This window comes from Trachinotus anak, unplaced genomic scaffold, assembly GCF_046630095.1.
Source record: "Trachinotus anak isolate AG129_WGS33_773 ecotype Australia unplaced genomic scaffold, CSIRO_AGI_Tana_v1 ptg000016l, whole genome shotgun sequence".
In the NCBI taxonomy this organism is placed as follows: Eukaryota; Metazoa; Chordata; class Actinopteri; order Carangiformes; family Carangidae; genus Trachinotus; species Trachinotus anak.
In genome coordinates this window covers 18,362,413-18,384,786 of record NW_027273867.1, presented here as the reverse complement: position 1 = coordinate 18,384,786, position 22,374 = coordinate 18,362,413, and the positions used below count along the sequence as shown (strand labels likewise).

Genomic DNA, 22,374 nt, shown 5'->3' with positions numbered 1-22,374 from the left:
GAGGTGAATAGCTGCTACTGGTTAACATGTCGGAGCTTTTGCAGGTTACTAGTTAACTAGTAAGACTTTTAGTGTTACTAGTTTGGTCCAGAGGGCCACTAGTCTGTAAAAAAGCTGACTAGTTTGGATTTTGCTGCAACTAGTGCAGCTCCTGGCATAACTAGTAGGGAGTGTGTTGGAACTAGTTCAACAAAAGTACCACTAGTTGCTGAAAAGGAGTCACTAGTATGTGTATTTGGGCAACTAGTGTGACCAAATGTCTAACTAGTGCTGACAAAGACCAAACTAGTGAAGGAAACTGATGCCTGATATCAAGGATATGGAATAAATGCTCAAATGGCTTTCCATAAGAGAGTAACAACTGGCCTCAGCAAAATGAGCCACTTATAAGCAGTTAACCTGGGTTGCACTCAAACAAATTATATTTTTGCAAAATAATAAAATCCTCCTAAACACGCTCATACAAAGTTCTGAAGAGAAATGCTGTTGAAAGTCAAGAGGGAACTTTCAACTTCAGCATATCTCATAAGGATATTTTCACCAGTGGGCCTTTTTATTTTTATTTTAATGGGATATCAGTGTTAATCCTTTTCTGCCCCGTCCTGTGGAAAGAAATTAAAACAAGGGCATTTTTGAACAAAGACAGCGTAGAAATATTGGTGAATTCCTGCCTTGTGTGATATTAACAAATAACAGTAGTCAGGAGCCTTTTTTATCATAAGTATTTATTAGATTTTTTTCTCTTGAAGCCAGCTTCTTTGACTGTCATAGAAAAAAAAATATTTTCAATGAATTTGCACACATTTGCATATTACACATCTTCTTTTACCAATTAAAATATTCATTTACAAATAAGAAATATTTCGTAGAGAATATATTATAAATGTAATACAGCCAAAAGTCAGATAGCAGCTGTAATATGACAAAGTCTGATAATTGTTTATATTAAAACTCTTCTTCCTCTCAGGGACTTCCACTCACACAACTCTCTCCACTTCCACGTGACAAAAATAACAATTTATATCCACACACATTAACTGAACTGTTACCAGACCTGTTCTTGGGAACAGTAAGGCTCAATTAAACCCCACATAAGACAAAGATCTGTATACCTGACACATTGCACCAAAATCTGTTCCTGCACCGCTCAACACAATACCCAGTGAGAGGAGTTTTTTCTGAAAGGCTTCAGACGAGAAAAGTCAAATATCTACATGAACTGATCTTTCATATCATCTGTATGGGCAAATCCAGCAGGCACATGAAACCAGATGATATGAACATCACTCTTCTGTGCTGAGGCAGTGCTGACTTAGATTTAGAAAGTGATTAACAGAGAATAAAACTGTCAAATACATCAACTAAAAAATTATAATCATAAAAAAAAAAATCTTATCAGTTTAATTATATTGCATAGACAAGTGATCCTTCATCACCCAACAGTGCACACCTGAGGGTCCTTCATGATAATTTTACATAATATGTACCATTCTTATACATTCACATTTGTCCCTCAGTTTCCCTGAAAATTAACCCAGTAAACACAATCATGTCTCTTTTACAACTGCATAAATCAAACTGAGCTGTACATCTCTTCCACCACAGTCATTCATTCTGATGCTAGATAAAACAAAACACCACGAGGATTACAAAACACTCACTTCAACACTCAAGCCAATTAATGACATGAAACAAAACATGACAAAAATCACACAATATTTTTCAACAAAATGTTGGTGATCTCATCACATGGGCAATTTTGGCGAAGATGACTGGCGTCTACCGAGGGCAAGACTCATCTGGAAGACAGAGAGGTGGAGATGGAAGGTAAACAGGGTGAATCTAGGATTTTTGTTCTATTTAATTTTGTATGTTTGGAGCTAATTTATTCCCATTCACCAACAGTGACATTTATGGTTGTGTGAGAACCACAAATGCAACTTTATACCATTCCATTTGTTCTCCAACAATCATCAGTTTCACCAAATTTAGTTTTTAATTGTTGAATTTAAATCCAATGTTGCCTGGGATTGTTTCTTTATTATTGCTTCAATACGTTGAGCTTGCCCACATTGCTATCCTGCCACCCCTGAAAAGATTCTTGAAAATTGGTCAGTTTGTCTATGTAAAGGACAAGAGTGATATTATTCCATATTTTTCTTATTGACAACAAATGCCATGACACGAAACATGTTGAGACCCAGTCACACAAGCATATAAAATTCACCTTTTTTGTGTCTAGTTCTAGTATATGAATTTTGACATGCAAAGCTGTGCTGTTGACAAATAGCGAACCCTGTTGACAGAGCTGGCCAATGAGAAACGGAGGAGGCTATTGCAGCTTGTTAGCTCCGATGCAACATCAATACAACCACCTCTGTCAGAGTTTTGAAACAGAGGTTGATGGTATAAATACTTGTTTTGTACAAACTTACTGTCCTGTTTGCAACAAAACTGACCATTAGTTTGCTGATTGAGTGTTCACTGACAGTTAGCATGCTAACTGACTGTTAGCTCGAAGACTTTTTGCCCCTTCAATAACTCTTTATGAATTAAATGATGTACATTGTTGACAGTCGCGTGACAGTAGGTGAAATACATGTTTTGAATGAACGTATTATCACATTAGCAACCCAACCAATGAGCCTGATAGCTTGGAAATCTCTTTTCCCCTTCAATAACTATGATAATAATGATGTACAATCCTGAGAACTGTTATAAAGCAGGAGTTCATGGTACAAATACATGTTGTGAATAAATTTATTGTCAAGTTTGCAATTAAGCTAATGAGCCTGCTAAATGAAAGCTGGCTCAGAAGAGGATTTTTTTTCAACCATCATCAGCTTTTTTTGAGTTAAATGTTCTGAGAATGGTTATGAGACAGTAAGCGTGTTTTAGATAAACTTAAAAAACTGTTGTTTTTTAGTCACATGATGAAATTGTTCAATTATTGGGGACTATTTTTAGCTTCAGGTTATTTGGTGTGGTAGAAGCTCCTGTTTCTTCATAATAAGCCCAGTGCTCCGGTGTGGCTCATGTATGTGTTTTTTTAATAGTTTTTGGACAACAATGGAGCTTTATGGCACAAGGGAATAAACTATAGCAGGTTTTAGATACACAGCCAATACTTGGTAGTAGGATACATTGATTATGGTTTTTTTTTTTTATCTTTTCCTGGAATTTGGAGAAAAATACAGAATATTGCCATTCTCATCTTTTAAAGGAAGTCCAGGCAATGCAGCCCAGTTCTGTGGTAACGACACAGTGAAAAGAAATAGAAAAAGACCCCAAAACTATCTTAGCCTAAGTTAAGTCCAGACCTATGGAGACATGTTGACATATATGGACATGTTGAAAAGCAAAGCAACCACATTACACATTGTGTTTTTTGAGAAGGGGGTGACATTGACCCACTCTTAGACCTCGTCCCGTTGCAGTCCCAACACTACCTTTGCTTTGGGACACGATCGCTCCCCCTTCCACTTCAGCTCCCACATCCTGCACCTCCTCTCCCTGCGGCCTTCCCAGGTCATGAGGGTAAGAGGTACACGCCAGCATGGAGGTCTCTGACGGGTACTCACACAGTTGCTCCAGTTGGTCCTCATTGAAACACACCTTCACCTGAAAATATAGGAAGATGGAGGTTTGATTTTACTTTTAATCACCTCCAGCCCAATACACTTTTTAAATTAGTTTATGTTATTGTAGCTTTTTATTTGTTGTCACATTAGTTCGTTTTGAAAACTGCTTTTAAAAAAATGAAGATTAAGATGAAGAAACATTAAGGCATTAACAAAAATTCTCAAAAGTTCTGACTCATTACTGATCCCACTTACATATAGTATATTTAGATACTGCCCAAAAAGTTACCATGAAATTTGGTTCTAGTTTTATGACTGGAAAACTAAATTATCTTAAAGGATTGTAAAATCAATGTTAAAGGATAAGTTAGTCAGTCATTTTACATATATTATTTAAGAAATCAAAATAAAACAAAGCACTTTGTGTCAATAGCTAAATTAAAATGTCGATTTATGCATGATATTTGCTGTACCAACTGATTTTTCCACTGACATGTGCTTACATGGACAAATGTAAACACAGGCTTGAGGCATTGAGGAGTGTTTGTACACAGTCAGTATAATGTGAACTGACAGCATGAGGCTTAACACAGCAGAAATACTCCCTCTGTGAAAGTGCTTACTGACTGAAAACTTCATTGTGCTAACTTATTTATTATTCAGTGAAATATATATCACATTGTTGATACAGTAAGTGATACATATTCAGTAGAAGTAGAAGCAGAAACAGAAATGAAAGTTTGGTTTACAACTTCTCTTAAAGTGTCAAAAGGAAAAAAACGGTCCTGTGGTGTTTAGTTCGTCTTCACCTGGGATGATAGATGCGTGCATGGAGTTTGTATACTCAAAGTTCAGCATGGTGTACACAGACAGAGTAAATCTGACAGGAAAAAGCAGCATCCACAGTGTGTCTTATAATAACAGCACCTTGACCTGCACAGTAGTAAACACACACAGAGGTGTAGGCATGGTCTGGATGGAGCCTGAAATGTATAGACACCAGACTGCACACGCTATACGGGTTACTGCTGCTTCACCCTGTGACTGTGGCTGTCTGCAGAGGAGTGCAAATAATAGCTCTGCATTAGAGAGGCTGGGCGAATCATGCTAAGGCACAGGCGGCTAATCCTCCCTCCCTGAACCTGATTAACCCAGGCAGCACAGCAGGACAGCAGAAGCACCCGGTGAGAGACAGAAACTGAAACAGTTGGAGAATAAGAGACAGAAGGAGGGAAGTTTTAAGTTATATTTAACAACACTTCATCACAGGTTCAGTAGTGCTTGATTGGGGACACTGCACGTCAAAGTTTCTACCTGTGTTCAGAGTGATTTTTAAATTTGGGCTGCAGAGTTTTCCCATATATCAAACAACCAAAAATCTATGCATTTATTGTTTAAGAGGACAATCTCCCAATCCTTTCAGAATTGCATTTGTGATTGTTTAGAAAATAGTAAATTCAGGCAAAAACATATAAATGAATAAATGTATTGATAGATTTTGACAAAAATATCAGGTGGAACATTCAGTTTATGCCTGGACAACCACTGCAATTTTTTGTTTTGAGTCAGTCCAGGGTGGATTTAATGCACAAATGTCAACATAAGAGGCATAGAAAGACAAAGAGGAGGAGGAAGATGGCGAGGATCAAGCAGGTCACCCCCCTCTGTGACATGATGGCGTGGTCAGAGGGGGGGGAGGTAAGGAGGCCTGACGTCAAACAGTCTGAAGGGCGTCAATGTGAGAGCGACAGGTGGTCAGAGAATCTCAAAGTGGTCACTCACTGCAGCTAAAGACGTCTGTGCTTACAGACAGAGGAAGAAAGAGAATTACCTGACTGTGTTCCAGGAAGTAAAGCAAAGGATTGCTCAGAACGATTTATTCACAAAACTGTTTGGTTATTTCATTGGAAGTCACAGTAATTGGGAAACCGATACCTGAAGAAATTCACTCACAGAGAATTTACAGGGAAGAGCATCAAATCTATTTCCACAGGTTTCTCTTTCGTTATGCTGATTACTGTAGTGAAGTCTTTTGAAACAGATGACCCTGTAACAGTTTACTGTTTGAGTTTAAAAAGGGTATGTCACTTCCTTGTGTCAATCTCTGTCTCTTTTTTGGAAGAAGTGAATGCGTCTAAAAGAGGAAGTGAGCAAAAACAGCTTCTGGTAGACCAAATAGCAAGCCTCCAATCGCCTATAATCATCTCAATATGACTGTCAAACACAATCATTCTTCTCTGCCCTCCCTCTCCTTCTCTTTGTTGGCATCTTAGACCACCATCAAGTTTTTCCTCTCATCTCTGTCTTCTTTCTCTTTCCATTCTCACCCACGTCAAACTAAAGAATTGGCTGCCTGCTGTCAGAAACACTCAGCCATACAGTGGAAGGTCAGTGTGGTCAAAATCTGTTTGCCAAGCATCTACTGTAACAAACCAAACCCCCGCTAGGAAACAGCCAAGAAGATACAAAGAGAGATTTGTCTGAGAGGCAGGGAGGGCTGACTCAACAAAAATGGCAGAATTGGTGCGAGGGAACAAGGAAGCAGTCGGCAGTACACTCAGATGCAGACTGAGGGGAAATTACCAGCCGTTTAACAACTCTTACATAGAAAAAATGGAACCAAAAACAACACAATTCTTCTAATAGGCAGTCAGGTGCAGTTAAACCCATAGATACACCATCCTGTGTCTATCTTCACAGGATGGTTTAATAAAGGACAAAGTTTATTTCTGTTTAAGTGGAAGTCTAAGTTTAGGCTTTTTCACCCCCGTCTTCACTTTATTACTTAAGAGCTCATCTCCCACTCTTTCTCAAACAGGAGCAGGCTTCAGGAAAAGTTAAAAAAGAGGAAATACAGAGTATTTTTTATGTTAACTTCATGACATTAATTTGCAGTTTCACTTGACACCATTCAGACTGAATTTGTATGAATATCAATGTATACCAATGTATATACCATGTGATGTTAGGTAGACAGACAAAATGTGAAATGCAAAAAAGAATAAAGACGGAGGAAGGAGCTGGCTGCCTGTCATTGTGGTTTCCTACTCAACTTTTCTGTCTACACTTGAAGCCTGCAGTGTTGTTAACTGTCTCTTTCTGCAGAAATTAAGGAGCAGTATCAAACACTCTTCTTTTGTATCATTACACCAGCAAACAATAGTTTAAATTACTGTGAGCATCAAGTGGTTTGCTTTGTCTTCTGGTGTTTCTTTGTCTCTTGTACTGGAATAAGTCGCCAGTGCCACGGCCTACAGATTTGGCTAAATATGTAGAGTGTGGTGGATCATTATCAGAGGGTAAAAGTCAAAAGTCTGCAAAGAATTAGACTGCAGAAGCAAATGGCAAAGCAGATCACTCCAGGATTTTATGGCTAAGAATCAAGATGTCGTGCTTGATAAGGCTTTAACAAGCTTAGGTCGGTCTCTGTGATCGCACTTCTCAATCAAAAGGGATGTTCTCGCAGTGAAAGGGGATTCTGCCTGACGACAAGGGGCCATCAGGCAGGTGACTTAAGGTGATACCGTCTGGCCCACCATGGGTAAATTTTAGAAAGTAGGGGAGCAACCACCCTTTTAAAATCTTATTCAGTTTCACTGAAAATATTGAAGTGAAATCTGAAGTCTTCCAGTGTTTGCACCAAGATATCAGACAAAGACAAATCGTTTCTGTTTTTCTGATTTTGGTACCATTGTTTTTATCATTAAGAGGCCAATAAGCTTGTTCTTTTGCTTACATGTACTTGAATGAAAGAAACAAAAAACACTGTACAGTTTCCACTCACCTTTTTGGGGGTCCCTCTGTTTTTGACCAGACAAGACTTCTCCAGATTTTGATATCCACCAATCACCTCAATCTCCTCCACTGTGGGGTACTTCTTCTTCGTTGGCTCAGCCACAGCTGGGGTTATCTGGGCCTGCTGTGATGGGGTCTTTGTGGAAGTCGACCCTGCTGATGTAGAACCCGTTGAGGACCCTGTTGTTCCTCCTCCAGCAGCTTGCCTTTTTGGGCTGATTGTGATGGTGGTGCCTCTCTTCACTTGGCCTCCAGAGGCACTCCTGATGGAGAAGAGTGGGGTGGGTGATGGAGAGACACTGGGAGACTGGGCAGGAGATTGGGAGCTTGGTGAGGAGGCAGGGGTTGGGGCACAATCAGAGGGTTTCAGAGAATTGTCCGGGGATTGGCTCCTGAGAAATGAGGGGTTGACGGCGATAGTTTGTTTGACCTGAGATGTTGGAGAACAAACACGCTGAGGCGACATTTTGTAGTTTGATTCTGACTGATCCTTCTCCTGGGTCTTGACATCGTCCTTTACCTGGTGCTTTAATACTCCTCTTGGGCTTTGCTGCCTTTTTGTCTCTCTGTCCTTCAGAGTAGTGTTTGGCGATGTACAAGACTTCAGTGCTTCCTGTTCTTTCAGCTGAAACTGCTCTATCTGTCGTTGTATCGTCTGAACCCCACTAATGTCTTCACCTGTTAAAGCTTTGCTGTCCCCCTGCTGTGCGTTTGATATGATGGGCTTCACTTTAACAAGGTGCACTGGTGAAATGTCTACAGTCCTCTCCCTCAGACACAAACCTGACCTCGAGCCAACAGTTTCCAAGTTGTAGATCCGGCTCATGGCTGCAAGGGAGTTGGGATGAGGGGGTGAAGGGGATAGGGATTGTGTGGGATCGAGAGATGATGTATTTTCCTCTACCTCCTCCTCTGACAGCTCCTTTTCTTCCTCCTCCCTCTCTTCTTCTCTGCTCTCTTGTTGGCCCCTGTGGCGCCTCAGCTGCTGTTCCACATGTTTCAGGGGGTCGTCTTCATCCTCAGATATCTGAGAGCTGTCAGAGATAACTCCAGAGGCAGCAGTGGCGTACCCGCTTGTTACTTCCTCTACTCTGACGGCTTGTGAGAGTGAGACAGAAACAGGAAGCTGAGGGCAGGTTTTCAACATGTCGACTTCCTGCGTGACGTCAAACGCAGCCATGGATGTCTGCCCCGCTGTGTCTTCCTGTCCCCTTTCGGCTTCAACCAACCTCTTCCGCGTATGAGCTGCACCTTCCCACTCTTGCTCTATTTCAGTTCCCCTCTCGCCATACCTGTCCCCAGCTGTCTGAGTATCATTGATCTCTGCAGCCACGCTTCCGTCTCCATCCTGTGTCTCTCTTTGTCTGAACCTCTCTAGCTCTCTTTGTCTAATTTTCTCTCGCAGGGACTCAATACGACTCAAGGGCTTTCCAATCCTCCAGCTATCCCTCCTCTCGACCCCATGTCCTCCTTCCCAGTCTTGCCCCTCGTCACTTTGACCTACAGCCTTTTTTCTCTCCACCATTTCTTCTGCAACATAAAACACAGTCCTGGGGATCTGAATCTCGAGGGGACCTGAAGGGACTCCCATAGGTGTGACCTTTTTTGGAGATCTAGGTGTTAAGTCATGAATGAGGTTCTCTGATCCGACATTGCTGTAATGTTGTCCTTCCTGTTTGCACTCTTTGGCCAATTCATGGGCAGCCTTGTAAGCCCTTTCTCCTTTCTCGCTGCTATAAACAGTTGTGTCACCTATTTTTTCTATTTTACTTATAAGATCCTCTGTGTGCTGGGACAAAACAGAGTGTGTTAAGTGGGGTCCTCGTTGTCCTGTACCACTCCACTCTGGCACTCTGTGGGGGTCTCTAGCCCTATCTGTGACTGTACAGAGTAGACTGGAGCACTCTGTGAAAGCTGATTCATGTCTGTAGTGACTCTCTGCAGATGCAGCCATGACATAATTCTGCACAGTTTCAAGTGGGATTGCACTTTCAAATGCATCTTCTCTCAGAAAATCAGACACTTTTTTGTCGCTAACTTGTGCCTCGACTTGTCCTCCTGCTTCTGAATCTTTCTCTATGCTCAGCTCCCTTTCCAAACTTTTCTCACCTGTCAGTTGCTTTACTTCTCTTTCAGCTCTTGCTTTCCCATCCTGCCTGATTGGTACTCTTCTTGCAAACGAGATTCCCTCTGTGTTTTTGACAGACACAACCGTGAACCCCTCGTCTCCATCTACATCACTTGCCTTCTCTGCAGCCCTCTTATCAACAGGCTCGACTTTCTTAACCTCACTCCTGTTTTCGACAGAGATACACATTTCTGCCTCTTTTCTGCTCTGCGTGGGCCCTCCTTTTTCAACCTCATTTTTGACATATCCATCTCTATGCTTTCCAAACCTGTCTTTATCTAAAAGCCGTGCACACCCCATTTTGATCTTTGCTGTGGTTTCCCTCCCAAAGCCTGCTAGGTCTACCCATGGAGCCATAATCTTGTCTGAATGTATCCTCTCACGAATTTTTCTCTCATTACATGATTCATCACCTAAACCATTCTCCTTAGTGCAGATGACTCGATCAGAGAAGCTTAATGAGCGCCTCGGCACGCCTTTCAACAGCATATTCCTCCCGTCTGCCTTCCTCTCCTCAGATTGTTGGTCATCTTCATCTCCTGAGTACTTTCTCCTCCCGTGCTGGAGGAAGTTATCAGAGCTTTTGGACCGAGATGGTGGCTTAGGGAGCTCTCCGAATTTACTCAGCAGCTGGCTAACCCTCCCCCCTCTCTCAACAAACACATTATCATCCAAGCTGTCCTTCCTGTCTTCTTTAATAACTGTCGCCTGGCCCCATGGTCTTTCTTTCTCTTTACCAGGTTCTTTCTCTTTTTCTCTTAGCCAGGACATGTCAGTTCTGAGCTCCCTGCCGATACTCTCCCTCCTTACATCCATGCTAGACTTCATCTCTCCATCCTCTCTCCCTTTTCCTCCTGTATTCCTCTCCTCAGGGCTCACTGGGGGCTTTATGATCAGAACCTCAGATGCTCGGATCTCGGTGACACTCCCTCCTCCAGCCAGGATCTCCCTCAGGTCCATCTTCATCCCTCTCTTTCCCTGGAGGTCCTCCTCTGGCCTCTCCTTCTCTGCCTCCTTCCATCTCCCCCTTCTCTCATCACTGCCTTTCCTGTCCTGTTCAATGATGATAATGTTGTCGGCTCGAATGGTTCGCAGACAAGGGACGAGGGGAGAAAACGAACCAGACGGTGGATCTATTTCTTTTTCCTCTTCATCTTCTCTAACTTTGAGGAATTCCCTCTCCCTCATTACATCTTTAATTGACTCTCTACGCTGGCTTTTATCTTTCTCCAATCCTCCCCTGCTATTCTCTCTTTCTCTTCCTTGACTCCTGTCCCTGCTTCTCTCTTTTTCCCGTCCCTCACTTAAATCTCTGAATCTCTCTATTTTACCTCTTCCTCTTCCTGATTCCCCATCTTGACCCCTGGGGCTCGATTTTTCTTTCTCTTTCTCCTTCTCCTTAATGTCTGGCTCATTACCTACATCTGCATCCTTGCCCTTTCTCCATGCACTCTGCGTGCGCATAAATGGGTTTTCATGGACTGGAACTATAGTTTCCACAGACACCTGACTCACTGATTTGGGGTCTGCATCCAGCCATTGCCCTGGATCAGGACTGAGTGATGGTTCGCTTCCAAGATTAACAGTTACAGAGCTGTCTGTGTCACTCAGACCATCCGAAGGAGATCTAACATCCACCTGCAGGAGACAGACGTCCCTCTCCTTCTCCTTGTCACCGAAACTCTCCTGCTTCGCTTTCCTCCGCTGGATGATCCCTCGCTTCCAGGCAGGCATGCTGGCAAGCTTCTCCTCCTCCTCTTTTTCCCTCCTCTCTCGCTCCTCCTCCTCTCGCCTCTTTTTCTCCAGCAGGAGTTGCTTCCATTCCGGCAGAGAGGAGACAGACATAACAGAAAAAGTGCAAATTTTTGGACAAAATGGTTGGTGCTTGGTCCTCTTTGAAGCCTCTGGGACTGGTCTGCAAAAACAGGAAATGATGAAGTAAAATCAGTTCTCTCTCACAATCATGGCAAATAGAGTTGTGCATCACCAAAAATAGAACTTTTGGCCTGTAATACAGTAAGAACTCTTACTACAAACTCCATGAGTATGAGATCAAATTATTGGTATTTTATTAGTAATGTTTAATAGCATTTAGGAAAATGTAAATCAATGCACTATCACAGAGAAGAGTTTGTCCATAACTTCTTGCAGTCCTAGTTTATCTGTTGTCCACTGAGTTTACACACAATAATATCATCAATTTAGTCAAATTAATTTACAGCACATTGTGCACATGTAACAGAAAACCCCTTGCTGCTTTAATGCCGTATTGCTGATGAAAAGCTTAAATTAAACTCACCAAACAACCGAGTTTTTACGAAGATATTATTAAATCCGCTTCGACTGTACGGTTGTCATGTCCACTTGTGCGTCTTGGCTGTGCGTAATGCGCTCCAGTCCTCGACGGAAAATCCTCCTTCGCCAATAATTGACAGGCTAATCTATGCTGTCAAAACGGAGGGTTTAAAAACCCTGTGCGACCCAGTCAAATCACCCCGCAACGTGATTGTGCATCAGAGCATGAAAACACCCTCGAAAACACCGTCGTCTCTATAGTAGTAAATATTTCCAGCTCGGGAGCGGCAGCACTGTAATCCGATAATTACATTAAATTCCGTCAGGAGTGTTTAGTGGCACACACCATATTGTCGGACCTAAGAAAAGGCGTTTAAAGAACATAGCCGCCTGCCCAGGCACCAATCCCCCACCCTCCTCCCTCCCTCCCCCGTCTCATCCCTCGGTCCCGCAGGGCTAATTGGAAAAGAGGTGGAGGTGGTGGTGGTGAAGGGAGGGAGGTGCGGCTGTGAAACGGGCTGTGGTGTCAGCAGGGCAGAGCTGCAGGAGTTCACCTGAGGCTGACCGGGCATCACCCACCTCCCTCATACGACATGTTTTTAAAATAGGCTACTTTACTATTTTCAGTCGCGATTGTTTGCATCATTCACAGTGTAGTAATACCACACTGTAAAAAAAAAAATAAAAATAAAAATAGGCTATTCTGTTTACAAGTAAAAGTTTGGTTAAGTTAAAATCTTACTTTGGTAAATTTACAGAAGTAAAATGTAAACATAGTTTAAATGTGTTTTATTAGGTCATTAAATATTATATTAATTGATGATTATTACCGATGCATTTTAATGTTGTAGCAGGTCAGGAAATGGCTCATTTTAACTAATTCACATATTGTTGGGTGTTTAATTTGTACTATCATCCCCTGTTAATTATTATCTACATCTTATCTCCTTAAGACTTTGTGGTGCTGTTGAATTGTACTGTGTTATACTGACAAGTATTTATAATATTTCTTTTATATTTATGTGGTAGGCTAAGTAACACCAACATCTCTCTGTAATGTAGCCTAATACACTTCAGCAGCATCACACTACAGCCTCTAAAATGATAGTAAAGTTGAAAAAAACTGGAAAAACTGATCCATATAACCTTAATGAATGGAGGCTTTATTGCAGAGCTGTTGTTGGCTATTAGACTGTTTTAGTTTCCGAATAAAGTGGCAGCTGAATGTATATAAATCATTTTCAAGACCTCAAATTTCGATCATGTTGTCAGTATTTATAGTATTTATATTTTCAGTTGTAATTTTGGATTTTGACTTTTAATAAACCTCTGTGTCCTTGACAGCCACTAAAACATCTGTAAAAAAACAAAACAAAACAAAAACATTACATTACTATAAAAGTGTAAATAAACCAAAGCTTCTCAATCTAGTTCAACTTGGACCTTAAAAATAAACAGACCTGATAAGTGGAAATAGAAAAAGGATAATAAACATGTCACACAACTACACTGTGTATCTTATTACATTTATTCAACATGGCCTTGAAAATACTGAAAGTTATATTTGTCTTTACAGTGAGACCTACTATATAAGCCCACAATACATATGAGATCATACAGTACTTTGAAGTTTGAGACTCAGTGACATATTTAGGAAAATACTTGTCGGTCTGCCAATAAGCTGTTACACTCTGACACGAGTTACTTAGATGATCAAGTAAGATGAGGCGGGAAAGTCATGAAATCCCACAATTGCAAGTGTCTTACAATTAGTCTGACATTACTGCAGATGCACCCAGAACATAAGCAAGAGAGGAAATACATTCATAATCTGAGAAACGCCACTAGACTTGTTTTCATTATAGCTACGAGTTGCGGAAGAATAAAGTTGTGTTTTTGCCAGTGTGAAATCTTAACATCACATTCTCTCGCCATTTGAAATCAGTGTGCTGAGAAATACAGAATAAATGCACTTGGCACATGGAATCTAACAGCCTATAAAAATATACTCTGATAAACTAAAACACATTCAGCATGGTTAAAAAAAAACAAATATCTGGAGGGTTTCGTTGCAAAATATTTGAGCTTCAACTGTAAAATGTCCCTTCCATTATGTATTGTGGTCACAATTTGAAAGAAAACATCTTAAATGATCCACATCAAGTTGTTGTTTTATGTTATATGTCGTTTTACTGTAAAAATACTATTAGCAGATAGTATATCCTTATTGGATGATTTAAATTCCCAAATCTCAGTGTCAGTATCAGCCCCAAAAATCTGGTAGTGGTGGGACTACACAAAATATCCATTTTGGATGAAACTTTCCCTTTAAATTTCATCTGAAGATTGAAATATCAATAAAAATATAACCGTTATATTAAGTTGGCTCAGAAATGTAACAAGTAATGCCAGCCACCTTTAGAAAACAGTGATAATCATTAGTAGAAGAGGTGTTCATGTTTTCAAATGGTGGAATAAGATCTCTTTTTGTAATAAAACTCTCCCTTTCTAAAACCACAAATGCAGCGAAAAGAAAATGTAAAAAAAAAAAAAGAATACAGTGTCAAGTTGTAAAAATTCAGTTCAAGTGTTGTCGTTTGCCATTAGAGCAGGTTTGTTTGTTCTTGTTCAGCACAGCAGATATCAGGCTCACAGAAGATCACAGAGACTCTGTTGAACTCAGTTTTGGAACAACATTTCTAGCTAATATTAAGTCAGCAGTCCGCTTCACATCTCAGCAGTTTGAGCACCTCCACCTCACTTCTCCTTGTGGTTGCTGTTGTCCCTGTCGGCAGATTCGGCGACGCCCCGGTGTGGCTCGGCAAGGAGCTGCATCTTGCTGTTAATCTGGACGCAGAGGTAGGCTAAATCCTGTTTGTCCAGAGAGTGCGCCAGGGCCAGGTAGGCCGACAGAGTCCCTGCCAGCAGGAGCCTGTCCAGGGACAAGGCCGGCAGGAGCCACAGCACGACGCCCAGCTCCAGGCACACTGGGTGGCGGAGGTGAGACAGAAAGCGCTGGGCATGGGGTGACTTGTGAGAAAGGGGGTCTCCTAAACCGAGGCACTCATAATACACCTGAGGGAGAAGAGGAGGGAGGGAGGAGCGCAGGGAGAGACAGTATGAGACAAATTAGGTTAAGCAGCAGCAGCACCAATGCTGAGTCACCTCTAAAATGTTTACGTAACATTTTAGAGGTTTTCATAATCGCTGTCACAGATTACCCAGTCCCTGTTACGCACAATTAGATCTTCTTTAAAATGTCATGATGCTATTTTGGCATCAAATCCAAATGAGGATATTAATCTGTTTTCTTGAAGGATGTGGATTGCTGAGTTGGAATTAACTGAAATGTTGATCCTACTGATGTTTTCATCTGAGCCCAATGAGGTTCATTTTGCCATACAATATTCGGTGAAACTACTGAATGCTTTTTTTCATCTGTTGTTCAACATTTAAATTAATAATGGCCTAGATGTTAAGATGCACATCACTGTCAAAAACAGGCAAAAAGAGCCCAAAAGTGTTTAAAACTATCTGCTATTAAAATGTAATTCTAATAAATGCTAACATCCCACTAATGAAGCCCTGACTACCTGCTTGATGCCCAGCAGTTCTGGGTAATCAACGAGCATGAGGATGCTGCAGATGATGGCCCAGCAGAGGAAGTGCAGGGAGAAGCAGAGCAGAGGGAACCAGATACTCCAGGGTGCATGGCGCACTGACCACAGACAGGGGGCGCTAGTCACAGGCTGCCAGTACCGCATCAAGATCTAACACAGGAGAAAAGAAGAAGAACGACGCTGACTGAAGCATACACTATGTGCCCCTATTTAATTACTAAAAGTTAACTATTACATTATAATCGTATCTAATGGCTTACTTGTTATTATCACTACAGCAATAAATGCAGCATTTACATACTATGAGAGTCCGTGTTGCTGTACCTGAAGTGCCAGTGCAGTGGTGAAGCAGTATGCCGTCCTGTTCAGGGCCCCAAATACTGACTGTAGGGCCTGTTTGACAGGTGGCCAGGAGAGCAGACTGTGCTGTGTGGTGAAGAGAGCCAGGAGCCCCAGATCCACAACAAGAGAGCTGAGGACAGAGCTGTCCTGCAGGGCCACTGACCATGGTATGGAGTCTTAGGTGAGGGCAAACGGTGTGAACAAGAGGAGAAAGGTGAACATTGTCATGAATTATGTTTCTATTGAGCATTAAAATTGTGTCATTATTATTTCTTATTGTGTAGACAATGAGACAACAGGGTCCAGACCATAAATAAAAGTTAATTATTCATATGCTGTACACATATACATTTACTCATTTAACAGATGCTTTTAACCAAGCCTACATAATAATGTACACATCCACAGGCTTACAGCAAAAACTTGTATATAGTGGGCTATTAATACATTATTATCAACAGTGTAAACAAACTAGCCATAATAGTATTGTAGTGTACAGTCCATTCATGCCCCAGTTACACGCTGCTATCCACGGAGCCACTGTTAACAATAACTTCTGTTCACTAGCACTCAAGCATTAATCATGTCACAACAATATACAAGACACGAAGCCATATCTACACTTTGAACTCTTCAATGGCGTGATTCTCCATCACAGATCCAAGGCCCCAGCGGTGCAGCCTGTTTGCTGCCGTCAGGGGCCAATCACACTTACAGTTTTGTCTTTTACAGTGTTGATTGGCTACACTCTCAACAGAGAAGAGCAGGCCAGGAAATCAGTGATTTAAATCTATAGCTACATACATGAACATTTAGTCCAGGTAAGACCCTATTTTCACGCAATAACACAAAAATATCTGGTCCCCAAAAAAAGCTGAACTGTGCTGTGGGCAGCATTGTAAAGTTCTCATGTAAATCTCAATAAATGCGACCAACAACCTCTAATAATAGCTAATAATATTCTGGTAATACAACATTAACAACACTTACTGATGGGAAACTGACACCTGCATTCAGATACAATCCTAAAACAAACCAAAATGAATTTAAATACTCAAAAATGTAAATACTCTATGAAACAAAACAATACAAAATTTTGCCCTGAATCTCAATAACTTGCAAAACTATGTGGCTGCCGGCTGAAAAAAGTTGAATCTACCTCCTATCTTTATGCTTTTCAGAAATCAACTCCGATTTATAGAAAAGTCTATCGCCCAACGTGGGGCTCGAACCCACGACCCTGAGATTAAGAGTCTCATGCTCTACCGACTGAGCTAGCCGGGCTGGCATACCCCTCTGTGGAGCCGTGATATCAACATTGGGTCATGTTTTCATGCTCGAAATATATATTTTTATTCACTATAAACCACTACATAATACATCTTATAAAGTGCCTTCTATCATGCTGTTATTATTTTTAACAGCGACGTCGCAAGCCCTGAAAGCCAAAGGCCAGTCATACAAATAACTTCTCCTGGGCGTCTGCCAGGAGTGGTTTCAGAGGCTTACCTTGACACAGTGTCGTATCCCCGGTGATGTTATGATAAATGGCTCGAAATGATATAAACCGGACGAAGTCTGCACCGGATATGAAAACAAACGCAAAGTTTAGCAGACACACGGTGCAGAGAGCCCAGCCACGTACCGTGACTGACGCCATTTCAATCAGCGTTTATTTTCATTTGGCAACTTCCACAGTGGTCTCTTCCGGGACGGGAGTTTGTGGTGGTACCGATTATTGACACACGGTGTCGGTATAACCACCAAAGTAAAATGCAAGGTAAAGTGTCTTTGCTGCCAAACTGTATGGATATTTGCACGGTCGGATTGAGGAAAAAATGGGCCCCTGAACACAATCTGATCTCTCTTGGGTCATTTTGCATCTCTCTGTGGTCATTTTGTGTATTTTAACTGAGCTCTATCATTTTCAAACCAGAGATAACAGTCACTCCAGGGGACCCCTGACCTCTTGGACCTCTGGATCTGTTCAGTAATTCATGTAAATCATCCATGGATATTTGATTGGCTTTACACTGAGTAAGGCCAACTTAGGGCAGGTCACCCTACACCCTATTATTTATTAACTAACTCATCTCTGTGCAGAAATAAGAGAAAGAACAGATCTTGAGAAGCACCTGTCCGACACGCCCTCTTCTGTGGACAAAGAAATAATCTTTCATCTACATAGTGAAGGCAACATTAACACCAACATCAATGAAACCATTTTCAAGCAGTTAAAAGCTGAACAAAAATCCCTATAGGAAGACATCAAAAAGCCTTCATCACGCTAAAACATGCAGTTCAGTGTAGCATGAAGAGAAAATGTGGGCCACCAATTTTGAAACTGAAATAAATGACATGATCACCCTACTTACGTCATTGTTTTTCATTATCTCATAGGCTATATGCCACACAGCTAGACAGAAGAAGTGCACAAAGCTTTGACTTTGATCTGTTTGCAGTGATTTTATTGCAGATAATAAATTATACAAAATATTACTGAAACATGAACTACTTAACCCTATAATGCCAAATGCATCAAATTTGATACAAGCATTTCTGAGACCTATTGCATCACCTAATGGCAAAAACTTCACTCAAAACCCTCTTGTATCCAATTTGATGCTTGTCTTCCAACCCCTGGTGGATCCCTTTATCACTACAACAATTCAAACACAGTTCATGGGACAATCCAGGTTGGCCACCTTCAGATAGTTCCCAACTCACTGGATCAAGGTCAAGAAAACTGCGATTTTTACGATTTTCCAGTGACATTTTCTTTGAAATTTTTAGTAATATTCTAACATGAACACTTAATCTGTTGAAGTTATAATTACATATTTTTTTGCATTTTAGTATGTAGTAAAATCGTGTATAAAATTTGGAAAAACCTATATGCAAATAATTTTTTGTAATTTTTTTTTCAAATTTTGTGAAAGGGCCAAATAAAGGTTCCAGATTCAAGAAATCAGAATTTTCTGTCCATTATTTCTGTATATGCTCCTATTTTTTTAATATGCTCATATTTTACATTTACAAACACAGACGCAGATAGATGTATATCAGCTAGTTGCTTTCCTTAAATGAGGTTAACCTCACCGTTGTAGCATTCTACGTGGTAATTTCTGTTCAATGAAACGACTCGAATAGACTCCGTTGACCCCTGAAACAATTAACAAATAGAGGGAAACTGTCAGAAATATTTCTCCAAACATGAACTTGTGAAATTATTTCATCATCTGTTTTTCTTATTTGTCATTAATTAGACAATCAAACGAACAAATGTACAAATATATTAATTTAAATCTAGTTGTAGCTCACCTCAGTTGGCAGTATCGGCGTTCTGCAGGCAGCACAGCAGGGAGCCTGGACCCTGAAACCATGACGAAATCTCAGTAAAAGCTCACAGAAACAGACAGTTTGGTTGATGATGTTGCTCTGGGTGTGACTCATTTAGTGTGCAGCCTGTCTGGCAGGATTTGGTGTAATCTTATCACAGGAGTGTGAATCAAAGGGCTTGGCCCATTGTGTCGAGTGAGTAAGAAACTCACTTGTAGTAGTCGCTGACACAGTAGACCCTGCTGTCTGAGTCTACAGTGAAGGGCTGACCCTCCAGGCTCTGTCTGCAGACGACACAGCGAAAGCAGGATGGATGGTAGGACTTCCCACGAGCCTGCAGGACCTGACGGTTCAAAGTGAGCTCTTCTTTACACGATGTTAGAGCACGTGCACAGTATACGCAGTCGTATTACCACACATATACAAATAGCAAATGAAATCATACATACCATATCCATGATTAAATGTCCACAGCTGTTACACACTTCTGGGGATGGATGGACTCCAGAGTACTACAGTAAATAACAATAATTGTACATTGCTGTAATTTTTCTTAAACTGGGAACAAATCATATGTTTCTGTCACATTATAACCTACTTTACAGCCATGTCAAAACAGAGTATTCTTACCAAAAAGTCATTTTCACAATAGATTCCTCCTGACACTGAATAAAACGGCTGGCCAGTGAGCTTTTTATCTGAGCAGGAAACAAAGGACACGGAACAAGGTGAATATGGGGACAGGCTTCTTTTCCTGAATATGACATTTGATAACATACTGATGATTCAATTTGAAGACCAAAATATTGTAACCTATTTAATATTATATGCTATGAAAAGTTTCTGAAACAGTATATCTTGAATTATGTTTTATTTTGTCATCTAAAATAATAAAGAATAAAGTTTAACTTTCACTGGCATTTTGACCATAAAAAATACAACTCAGCTAAAACAGTGTTTCTCGGGGACCTAGGCACTAAACAAACAAGAAATAAAAAAACATCCAGATAAACAATAAGACAAGTGCATGGGTTCAAAAAATAAAATCTGATTGCAACAAAAGATAACCATTAAAGGGGCAGATCTGGAGGCTACAGGGAGTCTCTTTTGTAGTGATGAACTCTCACTAAATAATGCAAAATTTCGATTGTTGCTTTTTTGGTCTTGAATATTTAAAGTCGTGAAGAAATACAAAAGATCTGAAGTTCACACATCTTGAGGAGCATTAAGACATTTTGGCGGCACAGCGTTCAACCAAAACATCCACAGCCACAGCCACAGCACTCACTGCAAACGCTGCAGGTGAAACAAGTGTCGTGGAATAAATGTCCCATCGCCCGGCAGGCTCTCCCTGCACCATACACTGCTTTGCTGCATCTTGTGCAGCTTCCTGAAAAGAGAAACACATACACACAAAAATGGTTACTGTGAAACCTGACCCACTCCTCGTTCACTGAAAACAAACTGTAAAGACTGACAGCACGCCCACACACATGCTGAATCTGTCTTCAGCCTACAGAGACCTACAATGGGTGACCCCTAAAAACTATGCCGGAAAGGTTAAGATTCAGTGTATTCCTTACCGAAGTAAAGACTCGCACTATGACTTGGGTCCATCTTCTACAGTATTTTTCCCAGCTGTCTTATTCCTCGTGGAGCCTGAAGTACAACTGCCTGGGGGTCTAATTTTATGTGTGGTGCAGACAGCTGTAAGAGGAGCTGCTATCTGGGTTTATGGGTGTTGCATTCGGTGCTTTTGGTCTCTCTGGGGGCAACAAGTCCTCAGACCCTCTGACTCCTCCAATGCTGAGTGGGTGGCAACAAGCGAGGCCAACTGGTATATTTCACACACAATGTATGTAATTCTATTATGTAATTTCTCATTAAAACAGCTGTTATCATTATCTTAAGCCCTGGGTGTCAGTAATGTCACTACATTCTTAGAATTTGAAGTTGTTTCTGAGAAACATGCTTTTTAAAATCTTTTTTTTTTTCGAGCAACCTGGTTTTGATAGGATGGATGAAACAAATGATGTTCAAACATGACAAGCACAATTATCAAATAAAAATCTGACCAAATTTACGAAAGCTATTGCAAAGTCTCTAAGGTTTTTCTCAGTTAATAGAAGGCAGCTCCGAACAGCTCACTATTCATAATGTAGAAATTTAAGATATAAAAAGATATAATGTGTTACAGCAGCAGAAAATAGAGGTTTAAGAAATAAATGTTGGTGGAAAATATCTTTGTGAATTTATATGTGTATTTCCATTTTGTGCAACTTTATACTTTTGGACAGTCCCTTTAAATTAAGTTCATAGCTTTAAATTGATTGAATAAAAAGTAACTTCTAAAGGTTTGCTGTCAGTCCTTGTGATGGATGACTGGGAAAAATGGGAACATTGACTGCTTCTGTTTATGTGTGATTGGGAAAAATCTCAAAACATCAATAACTGGCCAGGTTGTGGCTCTATTCCAACACTGTTTAATTACGTGAAGCATTTTACCATGGGCCAGCTGTTTGCTGTTTCCTGTAGTGTTTATGGTTTTTGAGATATTAGTGATTGTGTGCACTCCTCGTTAAAAAAAATTAAGCAAGCTAATGTGACCTTGTTGTGCTTGACATTTTAAAAGTGGAGCCATGTTTCTAGTTATTGCTGCAGAAGAAGTGATTTGTATTAAGCAATTTGCATTTTTAAAAATGTATTACATTTTTTACTATAGCGTCTTCCCCTAGTGGCAAAACTGCGTGAAACTCTGGAGTGTTATTCATGGTCTGCGTCTGTACACTTTTTTGTCGCAAGTGGATGAAGATTTCAAGAGTTATGGAAGGTTCAATTGATTTTGACGTTTGTTAGCCAATCATGGAAAAATGATATATCGATATTAGCTCATTTGTCTCCACATTGTGGTGCTATCTCTACCATTATTTAGTAGGTGATGTGCTGAAGTATGTTCACAAAGCTTTAGTCCTGTAGCCTTTATAGTTTTAGAGATATTCATCATGTTTCTCTTATTCCCCATTGAAAGCCATTCAAAAAGTTACAGATATCTGCACCAAAAGTCATAGCACCCATCTCCTAAATATGCTCAACATTTTGTCTTTAAACCCTGTTTCTAGCTGCAATCATGTAGGACTATAAACCCTCCAGACTTTCATCTCACCTCAACTGACCTTAACTGGTTAGGATGGATGGCAGACCTCCAAAACGGAAGCTGCTTTAGCTTGGTGAGCAAAATATCAAACAATAGGCCTAAAACTTCTGCACCCTGAAG

The 22,374-nt window shown here is 40.7% G+C and overlaps 3 protein-coding genes and 1 non-coding gene across 5 annotated transcripts; all 4 read right to left on the bottom strand.

The window, feature by feature from the left end:
* Positions 1-706: 706 nt before the first annotated feature.
* On the bottom strand, positions 707-12,195 carry ppp1r18 (protein phosphatase 1, regulatory subunit 18). 2 transcript variants are annotated; one of them, XM_071500444.1, is made up of 4 exons: positions 11,804-12,195; positions 7,366-11,419; positions 3,450-3,621; positions 707-1,799 (listed from the first exon to the last, which is right to left on the bottom strand). In XM_071500444.1, exons 2-4 carry the CDS (start codon positions 11,347-11,349, stop codon positions 1,780-1,782), a joined length of 4,176 nt encoding a protein of 1,391 aa, XP_071356545.1. In that variant the 5' UTR covers positions 11,350-11,419; positions 11,804-12,195; the 3' UTR covers positions 707-1,779. The 2 variants fall into 2 exon arrangements, with proteins under 2 accessions (XP_071356545.1, XP_071356544.1); XM_071500443.1 differs by having other exon boundaries at positions 707-3,621.
* A 1,116-nt stretch (positions 12,196-13,311) lies between these two features.
* On the bottom strand, positions 13,312-17,474 carry nrm (nurim). The gene is made up of 4 exons (XM_071500881.1): positions 17,271-17,474; positions 15,744-15,937; positions 15,393-15,569; positions 13,312-14,874 (listed from the first exon to the last, which is right to left on the bottom strand). Exons 1-4 carry the CDS (start codon positions 17,419-17,421, stop codon positions 14,557-14,559), a joined length of 840 nt encoding a protein of 279 aa, XP_071356982.1. The 5' UTR covers positions 17,422-17,474; the 3' UTR covers positions 13,312-14,556.
* trnak-cuu (transfer RNA lysine (anticodon CUU)) lies at positions 16,973-17,045 on the bottom strand. The gene has a single exon. It is a non-coding gene; the product is annotated as a tRNA-Lys (tRNA).
* Positions 17,475-18,212: 738 nt separating the features above from the next.
* Positions 18,213-20,794, bottom strand: limd1b (LIM domains containing 1b). The gene is made up of 7 exons (XM_071500685.1): positions 20,684-20,794; positions 20,389-20,490; positions 19,731-19,798; positions 19,550-19,612; positions 19,313-19,443; positions 19,083-19,134; positions 18,213-18,924 (listed from the first exon to the last, which is right to left on the bottom strand). Exons 1-7 carry the CDS (start codon positions 20,715-20,717, stop codon positions 18,841-18,843), a joined length of 534 nt encoding a protein of 177 aa, XP_071356786.1. The 5' UTR covers positions 20,718-20,794; the 3' UTR covers positions 18,213-18,840.
* Positions 20,795-22,374: the final 1,580 nt, after the last annotated feature.

What these genes read in the sequence shown, in the direction of transcription:
- ppp1r18 (XM_071500443.1), bottom strand. Translation starts at nt 11,349, where the DNA reads ATGTCTGTCTCCTCTCTGCCGGAATGGAAGCAACTCCTGCTGGAGAAA. An exon ending in ACAGAGGGACCCCCAAAAAG is followed by an intron (nt 3,622 to 7,365) that starts GTGAGTGGAAAC and finishes CTATATTTTCAG; the next exon opens with GTGAAGGTGTGTTTCAATGA.
- nrm (XM_071500881.1), bottom strand. Translation starts at nt 17,421, where the DNA reads ATGGCGTCAGTCACGGTACGTGGCTGGGCTCTCTGCACCGTGTGTCTG. An exon ending in CCACTGCACTGGCACTTCAG is followed by an intron (nt 15,570 to 15,743) that starts GTACAGCAACAC and finishes CTCCTGTGTTAG; the next exon opens with ATCTTGATGCGGTACTGGCA. An exon ending in AACTGCTGGGCATCAAGCAG is followed by an intron (nt 14,875 to 15,392) that starts GTAGTCAGGGCT and finishes CTTCTCCCTCAG; the next exon opens with GTGTATTATGAGTGCCTCGG.
- limd1b (XM_071500685.1), bottom strand. Translation starts at nt 20,717, where the DNA reads ATGGACCCAAGTCATAGTGCGAGTCTTTACTTCG. An exon ending in TTTCACCTGCAGCGTTTGCA is followed by an intron (nt 19,799 to 20,388) that starts GTGAGTGCTGTG and finishes TTTCCTGCTCAG; the next exon opens with ATAAAAAGCTCACTGGCCAG. An exon ending in GACATTTAATCATGGATATG is followed by an intron (nt 19,444 to 19,549) that starts GTATGTATGATT and finishes TTGAACCGTCAG; the next exon opens with GTCCTGCAGGCTCGTGGGAA.